At 41.5% G+C, this 23662-nt stretch overlaps 2 protein-coding genes across 2 annotated transcripts in view; both read right to left on the bottom strand.

Annotated features, from left to right (window-relative positions):
• Positions 1 to 4945: 4945 nt before the first annotated feature.
• LOC118848311 (thymosin beta-4) lies at positions 4946 to 5094 on the bottom strand. Its single transcript, XM_036757156.1, has one exon. The coding sequence runs from the start codon at positions 5078 to 5080 to the stop codon at positions 4946 to 4948; it is 135 nt and encodes a 44-aa protein (XP_036613051.1). The 5' UTR covers positions 5081 to 5094.
• A 3631-nt stretch (positions 5095 to 8725) lies between these two features.
• PARP1 (poly(ADP-ribose) polymerase 1) overlaps positions 8726 to 23662 on the bottom strand; it is a 50151-nt gene continuing 35214 nt past the window's right edge. Inside the window, exons 15-23 of the mRNA XM_036755099.1 lie at positions 22062 to 22145; positions 19323 to 19445; positions 17625 to 17753; positions 16133 to 16231; positions 15264 to 15416; positions 13161 to 13288; positions 12419 to 12480; positions 11182 to 11296; positions 8726 to 9325 (exon numbers count right to left, since the gene is read on the bottom strand). Of these exons, the coding sequence (XP_036610994.1) occupies positions 9244 to 9325; positions 11182 to 11296; positions 12419 to 12480; positions 13161 to 13288; positions 15264 to 15416; positions 16133 to 16231; positions 17625 to 17753; positions 19323 to 19445; positions 22062 to 22145 (975 nt within the window). The 3' untranslated portion in view covers positions 8726 to 9243. The remainder of the gene's footprint in view (positions 9326 to 11181; positions 11297 to 12418; positions 12481 to 13160; positions 13289 to 15263; positions 15417 to 16132; positions 16232 to 17624; positions 17754 to 19322; positions 19446 to 22061; positions 22146 to 23662) is intronic.

A 23662-nucleotide genomic window follows, 5' to 3' on the forward strand; every position in this document is an offset into this window, starting at 1 on the left:
ACTGTATTGTATATACACACAAAATATTCGGATAATCAATGGGCTACTTACATGCTCCATCAATACCCACGAAATGTCAAAAGACTTGTAAAAACCACTTCCCCAGCACATTAGAATCTTCCCACATAGGTTTTGTGGTAAGACATGGACAAAAGCACATAAGATGAGAAAGTATGGCTGAGTTTGAACCTGCACCATTAAATGTCTAAATTAACCATTTGATAATTATTTTTCAGTGTGTGTGTGTGTGTGTGTGTGTGTGTGTGTGTGTGTGTGTGTATCTATCTATATCTTTTTATTCCTTTCAAAGATCCTTGATCTTAGTGAAGTAGACAATAAGCCAAGCCAACAAAGCATTTATTAAGGATTTTCTGTTTCAGGTATTGTACTAAGCAGGCAGCTAGGTAGTGCAGTGGATAGAATGCCGGATAGAATGCCTGGAGCCAAGAAGACCTGAATTCAAATCCAGCCTCAGACACTTAGTGTGACCCTAGCTGTGTGATCCTGGGCAAGTCACTTAACCCTGTCTGCCACAGTTTCCTCATCTGTAAAATGAGCTGGAGAAGAAAATGGCAAACCACTCCAGTATCTTTGCCATGAAATGGGGACATGAAGAGTCAGGACATGATCGAGCAACAACAAATCTGGCTTTTATGGCTCAGGCATCCCAACCCTCTTCCCTGCCTCAATCCCCATCTCCAGGTCAATGAACTCCAAGATCTGGTTCATGTGATATTCTGGTCTTTCATTGTCCAAGCTCTGACTCAAGAGCCCTACCAGGTGGACATTATAGGATCAGAGATTCAGAACCAGAAGGGAAGTTAAAGGTCATCTAGTCCAACACCCTCATTCTCTCATTTTAGAATAAATGGTGTGACCTGTCTGAGGCTACACAAGTAGTAAGTGGCAAAACAAATTCTTGAACCCGGGTCTTCTCACTTCATGCTTTCCAGCACGCTGTCTTTGGTAACTACCACTTATTGCTAAACTCATGATTAAAAGAGAGGCAGGAAGACATTTAAGTTTTGCTATTATTTTAGTGAAAAAATTTCCATTATAATGTCTCCTCCCTCTTGGGGGAAAAAACACTCTATATTTTGTCCATCTTGAGGTTAGCTTTATCTTATATTTTAGGTCATTCTCTAAAAGAATTTAGTGTATCTTCTAGGTCATTTCAACAACGTAACATCCTGAAGGGAATCGATATACAATTTCCCAGTTTATTTTAAAATATGGTTTTATTGTTATTTTTGTTTTTGCATTTCCCAGTGCAGGAATTCCTCTCCTTGTTCCCTCCCAGGAACTAACCTTTATAACAAGAATAAAAAGGGAGGGGAAAAAACGGTTCAGCAAAATGAACCCATTGAAAACATCAGACATCTGCAGCCTCTCACCTCTGCAAAGAAGGCAACGTTTTCTCCTACCTCTTCTTTAGGGCCAAATAGAGTCATTAAAATTTCTGAGCATTGTTCTAATTGTTCTGTGGTTTTATCCATTCACACAGTAGTCACTGGGCGTATTGTTTTCCTGGTTCCATTTACTTCACTTTGTGTCATATCATAGTCTTTTGCTTCTCTGTAGAGTACAGAGATATTCATGTTAATTAGTTTCATTCAATTAGTTGAGCCATTCCCCAATCAAGGGGGAACATCTGATTCTTTATTACTACAAAAAATGCTGTTATAATTATTTTGGTCTAGGAAGAAACTTCTGGAAGCTAAGAAGTCAAAATGATAGACTCTTCCCATTTCCCCTCGAGTAGTCATGTTTCAGAGTTCTCTTCCCATTTTCCACAAACACACTTTTCAGACTAAAACTTCCACTTGGGCACATTGCTGTTCGCAGAAAGTTGTTTTCCCAAGATTTTACAGCATTTTTTTTTTTACATTTATGTCTCATTTGGTCCTCAGAACCCTGTGAAATAGGTCAGGCAAGTATTCAGCCCCATTTTGCAGATTGGTGACATGAATGAAACTCGGACAACTTTGTGACTACATAATTAATACATTTAGAGCTGGGATTCAAACCCACATCTGGTTTCAAACCCAGTGTTCTCTCTCTAGTACATGCCATATGCACCCTACTAGTTTTAACTCTGAGGGGTATCTTTGTATCTTCTCCAGCACCTGGCCCCAGGACTCTACGCAGTCTACACCTTTTGTGCTAACTCATTTAAATTCACACTCTCTCCATAACACTGAACTCTGAACTACATGCTTGCCTGGATTCTAGTCTCCCAAACCCCATCTATAGGTCCTTCCTAAGCTCCCATGCCTGGGTCCATTTCAATGAGCCATTGGTAATCCTCATTCTCTAGCACTGACTTAGTTGGGTCCCTTTTATCCCCCAGACCATGCTTATAGTACCTCTTCTAACTGCCTTCATATGAAGATCTTAAACTTAAGCTTTTATCTCAAATAATAATCAGGTTCTTAATGCACCATCCTCTTCCTGACCAGCTTTACCGAATTGCTCACATCTCCTGGTCTTCCACTCTCAACACCAATGCCTTGTCTCCCCCTGCTGCCTGATCTGGTGACTCAGAACCTAGTTTCCAAGCCCACATAGACATCAGTACACATCAAGTAACTTTTTGATTGGGAAAAAAAAAGGAGGTACGCACACCTGGGAATGAGGATACTGTATTGATACAAATATGGTCTACCTCCCTTAAAAGCGCTCTTCGAAATGAAAAGGTATATACTGAAAAATAATTATCAACCAGTTAATCTGAATATTTTCTCTAATGGTTATAGGTTGAAACGTATCCAAACTTTCTCATCCTGTGTACTCTTGTCTATGTCTTACCACAAAATCTCTGTGGGAAGATTCTAATGTGCTGGGGGAGGGGTTTCTACAAGTCTTTTGACATTAAGTGGGTATTGATGGAGCATACAAATAATCCTTCCATCTTATTATATGACTAGCCCACATCCTTTTCTGGCCATACAACTCCTTGATATATTGTGTTGTTTCTCCTGTATAATTCTTTGTTGGAAATGTACTACGGCCTATTTGTGCTCACCACCTTGGGTTGGCTCAATTTAAAATTTTCTGATTTCAATTTTTAAAGATATACAAGTGGCACTTGAATTATATATTAATAGGATGGGCTTTTGTTTCAGAGAAAAGAAGTCTGAGGTCATTAAAAGGCAATCCAAGCTACTTCCTTCCAAACTGATTTTGGGGCCAGTTCATGATATGTATTCCAGATAGATGTACCGATGCATCAGTCCTATTGGATGCCTATCCAAATGAACATCATAGACTTCTAGGAACATCAATAGGTATTTTATGTCTACTTGGTAATCAGCACCATGTCAGGAAATCCTTCTTTATTTGATCCCTGGTGGATATGACAGTGGCAAACACCTTTGGCAAATGTCTTCCTTTTCTGAAACAATCAGAGGGTCTAAGTCTTCTCTGTCTTCAAGGAACCTTATGTGATCCTGACTCCTCTGCACTGGAAAAATAACACTTTAAGGCAGCATTTTCTCTCAAACCAAATGTTAATAATATGTACAGTGAATAATCTCACATACTCCATACGTAGAATCTCATTTGCAAAAGCTTGCCTGTTTCCTTCTCATAGCCTCAAGGATACCCTTGCTGTTGATGCAGATTCTCCTATTTTGTAAACTACTCATGAAAGCCTCAAGGCCAGGGAGAGTCATTTATTTTGACAGACAGGAACAGACAAATTACATAGTGATTTGATCCACTCTTTCCAATAAAAGTCAAAGTAAATACCAAATTAAGATGAAAAGTAGTCCAATCCCCCCCTCTTAAAATGGCCTTACTCAACCCTCCCAGCTTCAATCTCATACCTTTCCTGCCATTCTTGGCAAACATCTTGGGAAGGTGCTCTAATTCTTCATGTCTCCACTCTCTTCCCTCTCGCTCAATCTAAACTTTTTGCAGCCTGGTTTTTCACTTCTTCGGCTGAAATTGCTCTCTCCAGTGACTAAAGATCTTAGTAGCCAAATCTAATCGCATTTTCTCAATCCTCACACTTCTTCATCTCTCTGTAATCTTCCAGTTTCATCTATAGCCTTCATCCTGTATTCTCTCTCCTCCTCAGGTATTGATGACACTACACTGTCTTAGTTCTTCTGCCTCTCTGACCACTGCTTCTTCATCTTCTTTGCTGTTTTTCATCCACGTCACGACCACTAATTACAAGTGTGTCCCTCAGGAGGGCTCTTTTTTCCCTCTGTGCTATCTCATTTGGTGATTTCGTTAGCTCACATGGGTTTATCATCCCTATGCAAATTATTTCCAGCATAGTCTCTCTCCTAACTTCCTCTAAGCCACCTTAAACTCAACATGTCCAAAATGGAATTAAGTATCCTCTGTTTTTTTTTGGTCCTGGCTTTCAGGTAATCCAATGACTCTTAAATTCTCTCTCCTGATATGTTTTCTAGGTCAGTTGTTTTTGTTGTGAGAAACCTCACATTTTTTTTTCTATTTTTTTCAGTCTTTTGGGTTTTGTTTTAATATTTTTTCAGGTTTTAAAACTTTTTATTTGCATATTAAAAAACTTATGCATTCCAATAATTAAAATCATTTGAAAAAAAATGGCACTCTGATTAACTGCATTTTACAGCTTGCCAGGACCTTGGTACAGCTTTGCATTTTACTGTTAACTAGATTTCCACCTGGGTTCTTCTTTTCACCAACATGCAAGCTTTTTTTAAAAAAAATTTTTTTTTAATGCCACCAGGACCCAAACTAGCCAGGACAGGCAGATGGAAAGAGGCAGCCAGCTCAGCCTTTATTCAATTCAATGTCAGTTCTTTATTCTTTTGGTGTTGAAAGAGGCAGCATGGTCATTTAAATTTTATCCAACCTCTTTGCATCTTACAAAGTTAAACAGCTAAAAGAAGTAAAATTAAGAAGCCAATGCTTGTGGAATGTACAGCGCATGTTGGCAGGGCAGATTTCATTATGATTCACCTGCTTGCTTTTCCTGTTCAATTGTTTCTTTTGAGGGCAGTGGGTTTTTCTCTTGTGTTTCTGTCTTCTTCAATTTAGACTTATCAAATTTCTGAATCTCAGCCATATCTGGTTTGTCAGACATTTTTGCATATTAAGCAGTGACTAGCAGGGTGCACGAGTAAGTCAGATCTCCAAGGTGGCAGCTCCGAACTGTGTTTTAGTATTTCTTGATGTCTTATGGAACCATTAGCTTCTATTTGGTCAATTCTAATTTTTAGGGAGTTATTTTCTTAAGCTTTTTTTGGTACCTCTTGCTCCAAATGGTTTACGTGGTCCAGTCGTTCTGAACTGCAGCCCATCCTTGGTCAGAGACTTTCACCCTGCTTATTCTACCAGTCTTTCACTCTGGGCAGTAGGTTAAAAAACAGTTCCTGCTCTGGTCTTGGGATCAGCGCCACAGTTACTGTTTGCCTCTGAACTTGACCCTGGCTGTTATCAAGCTAGAGCCCTTGCTAGCAACCACTCTTTTGGGAGTACTCTTTGCCCTGAAGCTGGCAAATGGCACACTGCATGAGTTCAGGGATCCCTGGGGAACCTCTTCCTGCCTGATGTCCAGTCTTGGCTCAGCTCCTGGACACTTACATGCTTTGTACAGCATACCCCTGGCCAGATCTTATCCCTAGTTTTTGCTGACTTGTCTCTCTAAGCCACCCAGGGCTAGAAAAATGACCTTTTTTTTTTCTTGGATTTCCCATTAGAATTCAGTCTGGCACACTTTCTAGATCTTTGTGGAGGAGGTTTGGTGGGTAAACGAGGCTGTATCTTATTCTGCTATGACTCACCTTTTCTCTCAAACCACCCTCTTCCAAACTTCCTTCAACTTCTGTTTTACTCAATCCATATATTCAACCTGTTGCTCGTTATTGTCTTAGCAGAAGACCCCTTCTCTCCAATAACAGCCGACACTCTGGCATAGGCTCTCATCACTCCACACCTGTGGACCAACGCAAACGCCTTCTGGTTGGTCTGTTTTACAGGCTTTTCTGTACTCCAATCTATCCTCCACACAGCTGTTGGTGATTTTCCTAAAGCAAAGGTCTGAACCATGTTATTCTCCACTCAATCGCCAATGGCTCCCTAATACCTCTGACATCAAATTGTTGAGGGGAGAGGGGGGCACAGGTAGGTGGTGCAGTGGATAGAGCATCAGCCCTGGAAGTCAGGAGGACCCAAGTTCAAATCTGGCCTCAGACACTAGATACTTACGGCTGTGTGACCTTGGGCAAGCTGCTTAACTCTCATTGCCTGGTCTAAAAAAAATTCTTAATTGTTTGGCTTTCAAAACCCTTGACAATCTGACTCCTTAGATTCTACTCCGTATACTCAATGAAACAGCAACACTGGCTGTCTTGCTGTTCCTCACATGTGACACTCCATTTCTTTTTGCTGGCTGACTCCCATGGCCAGAATAGTTTCCCATCTCATTTCTGTCTCTTGCCTTCCTCTGACAGTCAGCTCATATTCCACCTTCTACAGGAAACCTTTTCCAGCCCCATCTGTCTTCCCTCTAAGATTACCTTCCATTTGGGGGTGCATGGATGTTCAGGGGAGACTAGTACCTCTGATGTAACAGTTTGCTGAGTCCTTTTCAGGGTCGCTCATCCATCTTTGGGTGTCCACCTAGCACATAACTCTCACCTGTGGCTCCAAGAAGCTGTAGCATGCACAGCAGACACACCCCAGCAAAAGTATCTCGGCAGACAGGCTAAACCGGGTTGAGGGTGATAGGCCTCAAACGGATGGGTGAGTTAGGGGAATGTCTACCCCAAACACGCGAAGACTTCTCTTGGCAGAATGGACAGATGAGAACAATCTGTTCCAACAGCCACAACGGTGACTGAAGTAGGCACTGCTGGTCAGACATCAAAGATGCCAATGTCACCCACTGAATCCCAGGCCATAGCCAATCGTCCTGACCTGTCTCGTCACTGGACTTGGATGACTCTAGAAGACAACGACGCTGACAACCTTGTGCAACTGTCTCACTTGAATCCAATTCACAAAATAGTGGAGACATCACCCCATGATGTCATTGGTCCTCTCTGAAAACAAAGGACAAACACCACCGCCTTCCTTGCGTGTATTTTATAGGGAGAATTTCTTTCTTGCATGTTGTTTCGCTGCCTAAGCTTAATGACTGAGACTAGAGTCTCACTCACGGTCTACTGATTAAAAAAATGACTTGGTAGAATATTATTATGGCTTTGAAAGCCCACCCCAAAACATACCTTGTGTTAAATTACGCAACTACCACAGATTTAAGTCAAGATGCTTCTGTGCAGTTAGCAGTTACCAGTCACATACCACAAACCAGGAAGAAAATGGGTCTTACAGAAGATATCCAAAAAGAGATTCCTGATACCTTGTCTTCAATTAATGCTCTTCTGTGAAAACTTTGCAATGTGTAAATAATGGGCTCAATAATTCACACTTGAAAAAACAAAGTGGATGAAAAAAGGGCAGACTGCCCATCAAGTTAACTCAGTCAGTATGTGTATCTTAAACAGATGCTGCAGATGGACAAAGATGGGGCCAGCAGGACAATTTCAGGCTAGATATTTTGGAAACTCTCAATGACTCCAAATTGTTTGATGATACAAAAGTCCTTAGTGAGGCTGGTACATGTGAACGACACAAATCATGCATTGGTATAATTTTGGAAGAATTAAAATGAAAAGGCAGTGGAAAGACTAATGGGGGGAGGGCACAGAAGGCTAGGAAAGGTGACACCTATACATATATGAATTAGGTACATCCTTAGGAAAAGAGGTGGGGAGGTCATGTAACAAGAGTTAAACAGTCTGAATGCCACATTTGATACGAAAAAAATAAGAGGAGAGTTTTTCAGAATGTTGTGTCAATCCTACGTGGATGATTTTTTTAAAAATCCAGGGTATGTGTGTGAAAGGGCTGCTAACAGAATTGATGAAGGGAACAGCCACACTAATGAATCCCAGGTCCATACTAACCAAGATAATTTCCCAAGAAGGAACATTTCTTGGTTAGTAATAGCTGATGCCAGGAAATAAACTTTTATTCTTCTCTTCATCCTAGGTCACCTTAAAAAAAAAGGTAACGGAGTTTTCAAAGTTCTATTTACAACATGAACTCTCAGAACCTTGGTGGCCATCAAATCTGCTTCACCTTACAGATGAAGAAACTGAGGCAGAGAGAGGTGGTGTTTTAGGCAGGATCTGAGCCCAGATTTCCATTCCCAGTTTGGTGCCCAATCCACTACGCCACACTGCTTCTACTAAGTCATGATGCCTCCTGGATGAAAATAAAAATGGAGTGGCTCTCCACTGGGTGGCATTCTGCCTCCTGCTCATCACTTACGTTTGTTGTCATTAACATGCCCCTGGATCTTTGTGGTACTCACTCATGAACATTACTCTAACAGGTACATATGCTGTATCACCAAAAACAAATGTCCAGAGCTAGCACTGAACAGGCACACACAACATTAGAGGGTATTTCTACTTTAGTGGATAATGGCCATTAGCCCTCAGGTGCATATTTTTAGATTCTAGGCACAAATTATCAAGGTGAGAAATATGAACACTGCTCTTCATTCATAACGGATGTATTCCCAGAATTGAATGTCGAAGGATTTGTAATTTAGAGGACCCCCATGTCTAAGTAAATGAAGCTACTTACAGCATCACAAAACCAAACTATTAAAAAAAAATCAAAAGGGTGCAATTAAAGAATACAAAAGAAAAAGAAATTAGTATGAAATTAGCTTTTATTTTTACCTTAAAATAAATGTGGTTAACACTTTTTCCAAAATCAAAACTGAAGAACATTTAGAAAGAGTCGGAAGCACTTTATTTTCCTTTGAAATCTAATAATGTAAACATCACATTGTAATTTCCCTCTCTAAAAATCCCTCCCCCATGCTCATTTTGTGTAAAACCATCTTTCTTCCAACTTTTCCTCACTTGTCAGTTATAGGAGATCTGCTATGCCCCAGGGGTGAATGGAACTTGGGTGGGCAGGGAATCAAATCCCCAGAAACAAACAAAACCCAGAGACTCAGGCTTGGGAAAAAAAAATCTTTTCAACATATGGCCATTTGTTTATATAAAATCCCTATAGAGAAGATTTAGTGGAGTTAACAGTTTTCTTCAACTTAGCTCTTTTGCTATTTCTGAAAGGGTCGTTAATATTTAAGCCTACCAGGCAGCTCAATGCTACAGCAGAACTAGAGGGGTCCAGTCTAAGCACTAGGTAAGTGATATCTGTTCACCACAGAGAGGTCTTAAAGTTGAACTTCAATTTCAGTAGATACTTCAGATTTACCTGCGCAATATCATAGACAATATATCTGGGGTGAGAGAGTTAAGGAAATTAAGGCTTTCAGTGGTTGAATGCACATGCCCGTCATTACCCTGCATACTCCCAAGAAAGCTGTCTCACTCCCTCTGAATAGTGCATGTGGGGTTCCCATAGCTGCTGACCTTTTCAAAGTTCCAAGATGAACCCAAGAAAGGGTTCAAAGGGCAGGCAGGCTCAAGATTCCCAGAAGAGCTATCACCTGTACTACCCACCTTTACCCCTCCATACCCAGCTTTGAGTCTGGTATGTGGAGCCATGCCCCAGAGATGAAGCTAGTCATCTCTACCTGCTACCCACAAGGAAGGCAAGCCAGTTTACCAGAAGCGGTTAGGAGCCCCAAAGGAGGTAGTAAGTACCAGGCCAACTAATCCACAGCCACCATCTTAAGCAAGACCCCAATTCTGATCCTGATGGAGACAGCCCAGGCAGGACCCCTGAACCCAACAGCCCTGGGAATAGCAGCAGCCTCCAGGCCACCAGCTTTGCTTCTGGCTCAGGCCCCACAATCCTGAGAAATCAGCTACTCTGACCACTGCCTCCTCAGCAGCCACAGCCACTGAAGACCTAGAAAGAAAATTCTCACCACTGTCAAACAGTTCCACACCAGCAGAAGTAGCACTGAAGATACATCAATCTGCTTTATCACTGTTCTCTAAGGACCAGGGGACCTTTCCTTTGCCTTGAAGCTGAACCCTCCAATACGTACTGTCTCCTTCATTTGAATGAGATTCTTGTGAACTGAGGCTGTTTCCCCTTTTTAGTTTTGATAATAACAATACTAATGAAAATGTGCTGAGCACTTTACAAATATGCATCTGATCCGCACAGCCATCTGGGAGTAGGTGCTGTTCTTACCATTTTTCAGCTGAGAAAACTGAGGCAAACAGGTTAAGTGACTTGCTCAAGGCCACACAGCTAGTATGTGTCTAAGGCTGGATTCAAACTCAGCTCTTCCTGACTCCCAGACTGGTGCTTTATCCACGGCACCACTTAACTGCTTATGTATCTTCAGCCCTTAGCCCTAAGCGCTTAATGGACGATCTTTTTCTTTCATTCAATATGCTGTCCTTCAGTTGCTTGGTGTGACATATACTTTGAAAGCAGAACTCTTAACCACAAATCTGATGGGCATCCACTGTTGTCTTAGCTTGCATTTTACATGAAACATACTGAGACACAGTTGGACTCAACATGAGTACACACCTAAATCTTTGGACGGAGAACTAAGAGGGAATGTGGTGGGAAGACTTGTATACAAATCAATTTAGAACAAAGTTTAACAGAACCAGGAAAACTCATCTCTGCAACGAGAGAGGAAAGAATAATGCTCCCCCACAACTGAACACTGTGTGACCGTAATAACTGGGCTTGGCACAGGAGAAGAAACGAGAAGATAATCTGTTTCCCTTTTCTTCAGAAAGGGAAGACCACAGGTATGGAATGGCACACAGTCTCTGTCAGATGTGGATGACTTTGCCATATGGTTCTTTTTCTCTTTCCTTTTTAAAATGCTGTTACAAGGGATGGATTGTTGGGTGTATGTAAGGGGAGAATGTTGCATCTGAAAATGGAGATGATGTAAAAACAAAAGATATCAATACAAATGTAAAAGAAAAAAAACTGGGGTGGGGAGGACAGGATGACACTACCCTTGTCCCCACCTAAAGATCCTTCAGCCAACTTTGATTTCTCATTTACTTCAGCTATATATTTGAACTACTAAGCTCCCAGAACAGTTCCTAAAGTGACAGAAAAATCACATAATACACAATTGGGGGCGGGATGGCGACAAGCCCCAGCTGTTTTGAAAAGGTGGTTTTGAACACAATGGCCAAGAAAGGATACTCATTATATAGTAGACAGGTGTCACTAACACCAGAAGGAACCCCAGTTCCCAAGGGAATTTCCACACCATCAAGAGTGACACTGGCTGTTGGATCTGGTGCAGTTTTGCCCAAGCCTGAAAAAGGAGAAATAGTGGTTTAAATTGTGGTATAAAGATGGAAGAAAATTTCCATTTTTTGGAAACAGGCATATGATAGGGAAAGCCTTTCATAAGTGTGAATTATTATTATTATTATTTAGAGGTTGGTCCATTTGTTTCCCAAATAAACATTATTTTCTCATCTGTTAATTCTACTTCACCTCTTCCCTTTTTCTCTAGACTTGGAAACGAAGTTAGCACAGCCAAGTACAAGTAACTTTTATATCTGCTTTAGAAACTAGCATTAAGTTCCTAATATTAAACACTCTAGATTGACCTACTTTCCCCCTGAATTCCTAAGTAGGGCCCTTCCTTTTTAGAACCATCCCCACCAAAGTGAGAAAAAGCCTGCACTCTGAGGCTCCTGCTCACATACTAGCAAGTCCAGCACACACTTTTAGACATGATATATTTTTCTCCCAAGTCAAAACTCAAATTTAAAGTATCAGCTTCTGCAGGCTGGTATGGAGAGAGAGAGCTCGCGTTTCTCTAGCACCATGGAGATAACTAACACTTCTGCAGCATTTACAGGTTTAAAAGTACTCTTACCAGTACCCTAGAGGGGGGCAGAACAATTACTGTTATTTTTTTGTCCTGGGTCTGTGATTTCATTCATGGGGCACTCCTCACGTGGAAACTCCCTCCACTAATGTGAGATATGGTCCTAAAGCTTTGCTTGGGCATTCAGCAATTAAGCGACTTGCCTAGGGTTTGTCACATAACCAGCATGGGTCAGAGGCAGATTTTGAACCCAGGACTTCCTGAATTTGAGGGCCAGCTCATACACTGTTCAATTTTTACAGATGAAGAAACTGGCTCAGAGAGGTTGTGATGTGCCCAGAGTCACCTAGCTAGCGAGGGTGAGAAGTAGGATTTGAACCCAGGTCTCCTGATCACAAGTCTAGAACTCTTCCAACAGACAAAATCACAAAGATGACTGACTGCTTTTAGCCCAGGCTAAAGAGATTTCAATAACTCTTGAATTACTTATCAATCTCAAGCTATGGAACACCTTACAATAGGATTTGGCCTCAATGGCAAAACACAAGCCTACTGTGGGTGGGCCTCAGTCTGAGTCGACAACCCATGAAATGTTACCTTTGACACTGTGCTTGCCCTTGGGTAACTTGCTGATGTGGGATGCATGCTTCAGTTCATACCTACTCAAGAGAACACACAGAAAAATGCATTTTTCAGTCTCTCTGCAGGAACAAAGGTACACCAAATATAAGGATACAGGCTGTCCCTAAAGTCTTAGGGAAGCTTTCAGCCATAAAGAGCTTAAAACTGCCTTAAGACTCTTGGGATACCATGCCTTAGTAACCTTAACAAAAGGTGGGGACCATGTAGCTAGTTTGTTCAAAATACAGCAATTACAGCAGAACTTGAAACTGGAAACATGGCTTATTCCACCCCTCAAAGCCCCCCAATATGATTCAGTAAGTACAGATTAAGCATGCCAAGTACTGTGCCAGGTGCAGGGATGGAAAGACAAAAGAGAACAGCCCCTACCCTCAAGGAGCTCCCGTTCTAATATAGGTGAGCCTGCACCTCCCCAAGCCAGAAGCAAGACTGCCCAACCCCAACTTTCCAGCTTGCCCTTAGGTGTTGTCAGCTGCATCAGAATGTAAATCACTAGAGAGCAAGGACTGTTTTGGGGTCGGTATCCCAATACTGAGTGCTTAAAGTAATCTATGTGTATATTTGTTATGAAAGGTTCTCTGGTTTGGAATAATGGGAAATTTCTATAGTCTTTACCTAGACAAGCAATTTAAAAGGATTTTTTTTCTCCAGCTTGAAGCCTACCATGTCCCAATGGCCCCAAACCAAAGTTACTTACATGTTTCCAAGGGCAACTTCTCCCAGGAGGATTAATCCTATGGGGTCTCCCTGAGATGTGTGGCAGTAATTGGCACTTTTGGAAACCATGTCAGCAAAATAGATTCCTTTACCAAACATGTAGCCAGTCTATAGGATTGGAAACAGAACAAAGATTTGAGAGACTATAAAAAGTACCACGTGGAACACAAATGAAAGAACAAGAGCAAATCATAAATAAGCTGAAAACTTCTCAATGGAGTACTGATTCCAGGCCAATGATACAGCAATTTTGATTTGAAGGTGGGCATAGTCTAAACTTGTACTGCTAACCCTATAGTGATCTGCAGGTATCATTAACCATTCTATACTCGAGAATTAGTCCTGGTCTGGGGTCACAGTCTCAGGGAGTATGTCCATAGGGCAACCAGCATAGTCCGATGTCAGGAAACTGTGAAGAATGGCTAAGGGAAATTATGGATGTTCAGCATGGGAAAGAGAAGCCTTGGGGAGGGAGTACCAACAGAGGCACAGGAAGGGGAGGAGTCATGAGTTTGCTTCATCTAGACCAGTGGTTCTCAAAGTGTGGTCTGGGAGGTAGAAACTATTTTCATAATAATATGGCATTTATCAATACATAAGTATTGTAATTATGTAATTAACTCATTTAAAAAAGTTCTTTTTAAAAAATAAAAGCTCTTTTAAAAGTATAAAGTCATCCTGAGACCAAAAAAATTTGTCAACTGCTGATCTAGAAAGTGGCATAGTTGAAAGTTGGGCGTGCTATTTTTTTCTTTTATTATCTATTATTTCTAGTTTTCAACATTGATTTCCACAAGATTGAGTTACAAATTTTCTCCCCATTTCTACCCTCCCCCCACCCCGAGATGGCATACATTCTGACTGCCCCTTTCCCCAGTCTGCCCTCCCTTCTGTCAACCCCCCTCCCTTTCCCCTTACTTTCTTGTAGGGCAAGACAGATTTCTATACCCCACTGCCTGTATATCTTATTTCCCAGTTGCATGTAAAAACAACTTTTTTTTGAGCATTTGTTTTTAGAACTTTTGAGTTCCAAATTCTCTCCCTTCTTCCCTCCCCACCTACCCTTCTTAAGAAGGCAAGCAACTCAATATAGGTTATACATGTATCATTACGCAAAACACTTCCATAATAGTCATGTTGTGAAAGTCTAATTCCCTCTATCCTATCCTGTCCCCCTTTATTCACTTTTCTACCTTGACCCTGTCCCTTTTCAAAAGTGTTTGCTTTTGATTACCTCCTCCCCTAATCTGCCCTCCCTTCTATCATCCCCTTCCCCCTACTTTCCTGTAGGGTAAGATACCCAAATGAGTGTGTATGCTATTCCCTCCTTAAGTCAAATCCGATGAAAGCAAGATTCACTCATTCAGTTGGGTGTGATATTAACAGACAAGACTAAATCTAGAGCCCAGAGCTCTTCAATTTCTGTTTCTCCTATGTCCCCTTGGGCAGGCCAATTAAACTTGCCAGGCCAGTTTTGTGATCTGTAAAATGAGGAAGGTGGGACCAGATGGCCTCCAAGATCCTTCCCAATTTTAAATCTATGGTGCTAGCTCAGAAATGTACTAGCTGCATGACCACATGTGAGATTCATCTATAAAACGAGGACAATACTTGTATCATCCATCTCATAGGCTAGTGAGGAAAGTGCTTTGTAAATCACAAAAGCATTAAATAAATTTAAAGGACTGTCACATAGAAAAGGGATTGGATTTATTTTGTATCATTTTAGAGGCAGCATTAGGAGCCAGTGGAAGACAGATTTTTGTTCAATATAAACGGGAAAAATCATTAAGACTTGTTAAAAATGGAATGACATGCTCTGTTAAAAGGTGAGCTCCTTTTCACTGAAAGGGTTCAAGCAGAGGCCAGATAAACATCTGGTAGATTATAGAATGGATTCCTATACTGAAGGGACACCCTGGCCCTCCGCATTCATATTTATCCCCTCCCACTGTGAGCTAACTACGTGAGCTTTCTTTCAAACAAGATCTCTTCCCTCTCTCACTGGGCTATTCACTTGAAGGCACCTATGGAGAAAAATACAGCCGAATAAAACCTCTCCTACCCCAGATGAGCTACCTACCACGGGGGCTTCGGGAGGGGCAATTCGAAGACCCTGAGAGAGTATTCCAGCAAAGTTGGTGGCCCTGGACCCGTGCCACAGCAGCCGCCGATTATGAAGCTGCTTAAAGGGCTTATAGCGTTGGCTTTCCCCTTCACGCTCAATCTTGAAGATCTAAAAGCAGTATTTAACAGGAGACAAAAGTATGAATGAAATCCTGGTTGGTCACTCACTGCTCAAGGCTACTTCAAAGCAAACATAGCTCTCTCCGTTTTCCCCTTTCTCAAATCCAAAACAAAACACAAATTTTGGCGAGCCACTAGGAGAAAACTGTTTGCTGGGCAAGAAGCTGTGGTGTTTCTCCCTTTGGAAGTCTTTTTAAAAAGCCAGAGGTTCTCTATTCAAAGATAAGAGATGGTTCTCAAGTTCAAAATTTACAGATTTCTACTATTTCTGCTGTTACTTTCTAAACTGTTCTTCAGAGACTTGATAATCCAACTACTTATTCTCTTCAATTGCAGAGCTGGATGTTAACCTGTGATAAATACAATCTTTTTTTGAAGCTTAAAATTATTTTACACCTAAATATAACCCTCCCCACCTACCTCCTTATCCAGAGCCATTCCCTATAACCAAGGATAGAAAATAAAGAGAAAAAGTAGTTTTTAAAAAAGAAACATTGTTTTAGCTTTCTGATTAACTTTCTTGGTTTTGAATGGGAGTACCTAAATTTTTAATTTGAGAAAAAGGAAAATAAAAGAAGGGTGCTTTAAAATAAGCTCAGTTTTTGCTCAACTGAAAGATGGGCCATTTCCTAAAAATGCTTTTGGGTATGTTCTGTCCCACCCAGGGGCTGAACAAAGGAAGAAGGAAGTAGAATGGTTTCTTACATCAATAATTTCTAAGTCGTAGGCATTGTGAGTCGTAGCATGTGTGTTCTTAACATATTGCCTGATAATGTCAGCTTCTTCTGAATTCTGGTCAACCACCTGGAAGAGACTTCGAAGAATGAAGGAAAGGAAGGAACCCACCCACCCATTCAGGCCCAGGACTGATCAGAAACCTGATCAAAACATGCTTAGAACAGTACTTCTTTGGCAAGTAGACCAGTTTATAGGGAGGTGGTGTGCCATGGGTGAAAAGGCATTGGCTGGGTAGTCCGGATTGATAGGTTCTAGTCCCAGACCGTATCATTCCTCTTAGAAGACTCCTGTGAAATGGGCAGTAGTACATTTTAGTGTATGGACAAGAAAGATAATATACAGGTGATGTTACTTGGTTCAAAGTACTTTACTTGGAGTAAAGGTCAGAAATGAGCTCAGAGGATCCCAGATGAAGAGCTAAAAGGGACCTCAGAGGCCATCTTGTCCAACTGCCTAATTTTCAGATGCACATATTGGTGCTCAAGGAGCTCTAGTGACTTGCCCAGTGTCACAGAGGTAATAAGTAGGAGGGATGTGGAAATGGAACCCAGGTTCTGACTCTAGGGACAATGGTCTTTCTGGTTCTGTAGGTGGCCCACCTAGGGCTGAATCACATGTCACTTTTAAGATTGTCTATACCTGTTATTTTATTTTTAAAGAAAGAATCTTATCAACTGGCAGGTCTGCTATGGCTGCCATCTGAGGTGATGTAAGAGTCACCGGATTTCCAAGGGATGACATTTTTTTTCCCCAGAGCTCTGTAGACACAGGTATACATCTTTTAGAAGTTAATCCACAGTCAGGCATGGTGGAGTGCTAGAGCTCTGAGCTGCAATGGGTTAAGCCAATCGTGTCCACAATAAATTCAGCACCAACATGCAAGACAGGGGCTGCCAGGCTACCCAAGGAGGGTGTGGATCGACATAGGCAGGAAATAGAGGCGATTAAATCTACTAATCAGTAGTGCCTCTGGGGCCCTAAGTATCTGTTGCAGTTTCAGCCTGGGTAAGATGCAGAGACCCAGTTAAAAAAAAAAAAAGACAAAGACTTATAACTTTTACTCTGGACCAAATACAGGAAAAAATTTCCTTTAAATACCTAGCTCCTCAAAATCCCCTCTAAATCAGGGCATTTTGGGGGTCATGGGCCCCTTTGATAGTCTGGTGAAGCTTATGGATCCTTTCCCAAAATAACATCTTTATTAAATAACTGAAGGAAATGTTGTTTCCTTTAGAAGTTAGTGAAAATATAGACATAATTTTTCCCGTAAGTTCATAAACCCCATGAAATCTATTAATGGACTTGGACTCCAGGTTACTCTAAAGGTTAATTAAGCCCATGGCTTGGGAACTGAATTTGTAAAGAGAAACTATTTTTTCAACTGCGGAGACAGGCTAGGTTATGATATAGTCAAAGTCCAGTCCCTTTAGCAAAAGGAAGGGATAGGGATAGCTGTTACCTTAATATCAGTTTTAAGCTTCTCATAGTTGACGTCAATGGGATCCTTGCTGCCATCTTCAGATCCCCCACGGAGCAGACTATATGCCACCTCAATGTCCAGTAGGTTGTCTAGCATCTCTACTTTGGCCTGGACAATCAAAAATGGGTCATATGCTGAGCTTCCATCCAAACCTTGATAGGTGTGAAGGATAACTTATATATATGTAATTGACCTTGTCCTGCATGGAAAACAGTATACTACAATTCCCCAAGGGAAAATGCAACATGCCTTGAATTGATGGTATAAGAAGATGTGGAAGGATTAGTAGTAAAAATACAAATGGATCACTACTTACCCAGGCCTAATTCTGGTCAATCAACTTAGTGAGCAAGTACTGACTAAGTGCTTACCCTGTGTCAGGCGCTGATAAGTGCTAGGGATACAAAGAAAGGCCAAAACAGTTCTTGCCTTCCAGAGGGGAAAAGAGCAGGTATATAGATAGGCACATATAAGATTTATACAGGGTAGACAAAAATGCCGCACCAGCGTTTTCTATTTCATCTTGGAACTAACGGAGCCACTGGAGTTTACTTAGTCTGGGTGGTAACGTGGTCAGATCGAGGCATTAATAAAGTCGCTTTGGCATCTGAGCAGTGAATGGACTGAAGCAGGAGAGAGTTGAGGCAGGGAGAACAACCACAAGGTTATTGCAACAAGACCCTTAAAATGCCTGGCACAAAGTAGGCACTTAAGGCTTTGCTCAGACACTAACACAGTAGATGCTTAATAAATGTTTGTTGACTGGCTGGTCTTCTACTGGGAGGTGGGGGGAAGGGGGAGAGAAAGCTTTCCACATTATTACTAGGCTAAAGAGATGGAGGAAGAACTATCTTTTTTCCTTTTGTGATTTCTGGTCTCCAGTGAGTGTGACTCATTCGGATACTATATACCTAAGACTGTTTCAGAAGATCAGTCTTGGAAGGCAAGAGAGCGAGTGTAGCAGCAATTTAGATTTGAGGGCCATGTGACCTGCTTGCATCTCAGGAGGCCTAAGTCAGGTGTGGTAGGAGGAGCTTCCTGACAGGAAAAGGAAGTTATGTCACAGGGGGGAGAGGGAGAAAGGGGGAAGAGAGGGAGGGAGGGGGAGAGGGGGAAAGCACGCAGTTATGGTTGTTAATGGCTGCCCTTGTGATTGTTAGAACTGAACAGGCTGACTTAGCTGTACTTTTGAGTTTGTTTTCAGGAAGACCCCAGCAGGGGCTCAGAGAGGTTTTGGGACGGTGAGGCTCCATGTTGTGATATTGCGTACGGAATGTTTTACTGCTCGGATAGATTGGGTAGATGGCTTATGAGATATGGTTCTCTGGTGTCTGAATAAATGGTTTATTTCTTCTACCTTCTACGTGGAGAGTCTCACATACTTTGCAATACAGAACCACATAAGCATATTGACAATTATCATCTACATTTTTATTACTGCCTTCCTGATACGGCGAGACGAGCTTAACTCTTCCTTCAGCCAATTCTTTATGAATAGGTGGAGTCTGACATGCCAGTAAATAACTCCATCTACATCTTATTCATCTAAATGCTAAGAAGTTATCTGCCATGATACTTGAGAAGAGGTGACAGGTGTGGGAGACAGGGGAGGAGGATGTCAAAGGACTAGGTCAGTAGCCTTCTCCAGCCTGCCTGCCCAGGAGTTCTCTTCCTTACCTGCACACAATCAATGTTGTTCAGAAGTGGGGGCTTCTTCATTCCAAAGTCATGGGGGATCAGGGTATAGAAGCGATTGGAGAGGTCCAGAATCTGAGAGTCGTTGCCACCCTGGGACACCACCTGCAGAAGACACCACAGAAGGAGGTAACACAGTTAAGAACAAGAAAGGGGAAGGGAGCTGATATTAGACACTCCCTCTCCCCATTTCTCTACCTCCCTGCTTAGAAGGGAGGAACATAAACTTTATTACCCCAGACAGGTCTAAGTGGAGGTTATGATGATTATGGGACTACCAATATTTCATGTTGAAACTAACCTTCCATATATTGTGTTACTGAGGACATTTGGGTGGTTTTTAAAACCAGTATTCAAGAAAGGAGTTAACAGTAATATTAATTAATATGGACGACTGGACATTTTTGTAGAAGTTGTTTCTGGGTTTTAGGGAAAAAAAAAGCCAAAACCACTGCCCATATGCCCAGAAGGTACATTTTAAATGGCTTCTACTCAATCTCCATCTTCTCAGTCAGGAAACTGGTTGTCTAAAGCAAGTTACCTTGTATTACACTTGCAACCTGGCTCTCCTTTGATGGTGATCTGTTTGGTGGAATGAGTACAAAGGTGTTCAGTAAGTCTTGCTAAATGAGTAAGAGCTAGGTCACCAGGGTGAGAACTGGTGGAGAGACCCCCTGGCAGCGAAAGGTTCAATGAACTTGCAACATGGTGGGCAGTGACTCTGGGTTAGGCATAGCCTCTTGGACCCAGCCCTTCCTTTCTTCTTACCCTCCCAAATCCCTGCCCTAACACACAATGGGAAGAGAGAACTGTCCTTAGCATCAAGGAAAGATGCTATTGAGAGGAAGCAGCTCTCTCTCTAGTCTAAGATCTAACTTGCTGGGAATCCTCTCCACTGATTACCAGAATTTTATCTCCCTAAAATATCACTGCCCTTTCCTGGGATGGATCCATTGAGATGGGCGTGAGTATTTTCCCTTCAAAGCAGGCCCCTGAGAGTAGGTAAGTTTTCTACACAGAGTTTGTGATTTAATTGCAAGCTGTATTTTCCACCTTTAGTTCAGCTCAACCACCACCCACTAAGCACTTAACACATCACAGGCAAGGCACTGAACTAGGTGCTGCGATACAAAGACAAAAAAATGAAAACAGTTCCTGCCCCCAAGGAGCTTCCACTCTCCTGGAACACATAAAATGTACAGGTAGCTAAACACAAGGTAATTTAAAAGAGGAGAGAGCAGTAACAACTTGGGAGATCGGAAATTGATCCTTGAAGGAAAAGCAAAGATTCTGAGAGATAAGGAGGATTTGTTCTTTCCTAGGAGGGTGGGAGAGAATGGAGACAGCTTGTGTGGATGCAGAGGTGGAAGAGGGAATGTCACATTCATGAAGAAGCCAGTAAGTAGTTCAGTTCAGCTGAACGCAGGGAGCATGAATAGTTAGTTAAGTCTGGAAAGGTAGGTGGGAGTCAGACTGTCATGGGTCTTAAATGCTAAACTGAGGAGTTTTTTTTATTTTAGCAGCAAAGGGGAACAACTAAATTTTTTGAGCAGGGGGAGTGATATGGTCAGGCCATTGTTTTAGTGATATATTATCTAGGCTGTATTGAAGATGGACCAGAGAAGGGAGAGACTGGCATTATTACAGGAGATGAGGGGTGATGACAGCCTGAGCTAGGGGGTTGGGTGAGATATGAGGAATGCAGACATGCTGGTGGGGGAGAGGGATGAGTCACAGACGACTGTGGTTACAAACAAGAAAAGTAGCTGTGCCTGGAACAGAAACAGGGAAGTCTAGAAGAGGGAGAAGTTTAAGAGGTAAGATCATCAACTGGCCTTGACAAAGAAATGGCCATCTTTTCCTCAGAGGCTGCCACAAAGGAGAAGAGAATGGGTGAATATATGGGGAATCTATAGAGGAGTTTAAGATGCAGACTAGGAGGAATACATGATGTTGCTGTTTTCTCAGTAAAGCAGAAGGCAAGATTAGAAACTGAGGGAGGGTGGGGTAGGCTGAGGAGAGAAAAGCTCTGGAACTATTTGGAATGGTGACAGAAAGTCAACAGAGAAGAATAAAAAGGTTTCTGAGTAGCTCTGAGAGCCCAGTTGAGATTAGCTCACATAAATTTGTAACTGATCCAGTTGGCATGGTTATGTGATACCCTCCAATGGTATTTGATAGCACAGGAGTAGGACTAGAGAGGGCAGATGGCAACAGTGATCCAGGGCTGAGGATGGGCAGGGTGCCAAGAGCGGCAGGACAAGGGAGAAAGGAATCCAAGAGTGGAGACAAAGGCACAGTTGAATTGGCAAACTCTAAGTCAAGGCTATGATGGGAAGTCTTTTATGGTGCATTTAAAAAAAAAGGACATCCTATGCAAAAACCCAACATTTTTATGGGCTGGGAAAATGAAAATCTCCATTAAGTTTTTAACTTAAAAAAAAAAAGGTTTACCAAATTTCTTACAATTATTTTTCCTTTCTCTTGAATTTCATCTTAATAGCAACTTTCTTGAAATAAATTAACTGAGAAAATTCTTAAAAAGTTAAACTCTCACTACTCCTTTCCTGCTCCAAATTAAAGCCTGACTTCTATAAAGATGTGGCTAAATGGAAGCCTCGAGTGACTAATAAAATGCTTCCTATGTCTTGAAGAAGTGAAGGTGAATGAAAGGGGAGAGAGAGTACAGTGGTATGTGATGGTACTATGCTTCATGCTTACCTGCTGGACCTCGCTGAGGATTGAATATGCATTCTGGATCTGCCTCTTGCTCAGCTTTCCCAGTGGCATCTTCTGAAGGTCAATCTGATGAGAGAGTCATTCCATTACAAGTGAGTTTCCCTAAAATGCTATGGGATGATACCAATAACTCTTTCAGTGACACACCTCTGAGTTGAATTTTCCAGCTGGAGTGGAGAGACAGATACTAACATACCGTATGTTTGATAGAACGTCTATTACCAGAAACAAAGAATATGGCTATAAATTCAACGTGTCAAATCAATAGAACTAGTCCTAAGGTCTGTAAAAAAGGACACCGCTGTTCATCATTTGCTTTGGGGACAACTAAAAGCCTCCAAGTTGTCTGAAAGAAATTACTATCAACAGAAAGGGACATGATCATTTTCATCAAATGTTAAATCTGGAGTCAACCAAACTGTGGCTCCTTCAATGCCTCTGGAAAAGACCTGGTTATTGAGGTTTTATTTTGCTTTTTAAATTATTCCCCCTTCAAAATTAACAAGCGATTATTTCACCCAGCTCTTATTTCTACCTCCTTCCCCACGAGAAGGAAAAACAAAATCACTGTTTTGATTTTTCTTGCAAAGTCAAGAAAAACAAATCCCCATGTTGGTCAGGTATAAAAATTTATGTGTCATCCTGTAACTTAAGCCCATGATTCTCTGCCAGATGGGTAATATGCATCTTTATCACTAATGGAGAAGAACTTGGAGCATGGTCCAGGCTATGTGACTGTGACGACAAAATCAGAGTTATGATCATAGAATCTAAAGAGTCTGAAGGGACCTTAGATGTAGATCTAATATATTATTTACATTCTAATTTTACAGTGAGGAAACAAAGGAGCAGAGATAAACCAAAGTAACATAGCTATGTTCTATCTCTTAAGGTGAAGCCAAATAGGCTGAATTTGCCAAGGGCAATGTCAAACATCCAATGACAGGAGCAGAAGAGAGACGTTGCTCAGTTTCTACCTTGAAGCAAAGACAGACTCCTTCCTCCTCTTACTTGAGGGGAAAGAGTGGGATCCAGGAAGAGAGTAATTCCTCTAACAAAGGTGACATTTTCAGTTCCACCCTGTAAATACCCATCTCAATAAGCTAATACACAAATCAGTTCACAGTGTGCAGGGAAGACACATCACTAAAGAAATTAAAACCACCTTTTCTATTCAGTTGGCCTAAACTGTTACTTTTTTTGAAGGGGGAAGGGAATAAATGTGTGACTGGCTATTCTCAACGATGATCTAATCTACAATTTAGACTAGTGATTCTCTTTAATAGCAAATAGACTAAGCTCTTCTCCCATACAAACTGGAGCCAAAGAAAGAGTAATTTTTTATTTCTGAAAGAAAAAAAATAGAAAGGGGGAGGGGGGTAAAAGGGAAGGCACTGAGGAACTCAAGGGTCTCCAAGAAGCTTAAAACATCTGTCATCAATATAGTTTCATATTAAAACTACCCTCTGCGGGGAAATACATTAGCCTATACAGACGAAAGATTCATAGTTCCTGTATCTAAAGGAAGGCAAGATAAGCAAAGCTCCATTTTGCTTCATTCCTTCCTAAAAGGAAGCTCACTA

This window comes from Trichosurus vulpecula, chromosome 4 (genome assembly GCF_011100635.1).
Source record: "Trichosurus vulpecula isolate mTriVul1 chromosome 4, mTriVul1.pri, whole genome shotgun sequence".
Classification (NCBI taxonomy): Eukaryota; Metazoa; Chordata; class Mammalia; order Diprotodontia; family Phalangeridae; genus Trichosurus; species Trichosurus vulpecula.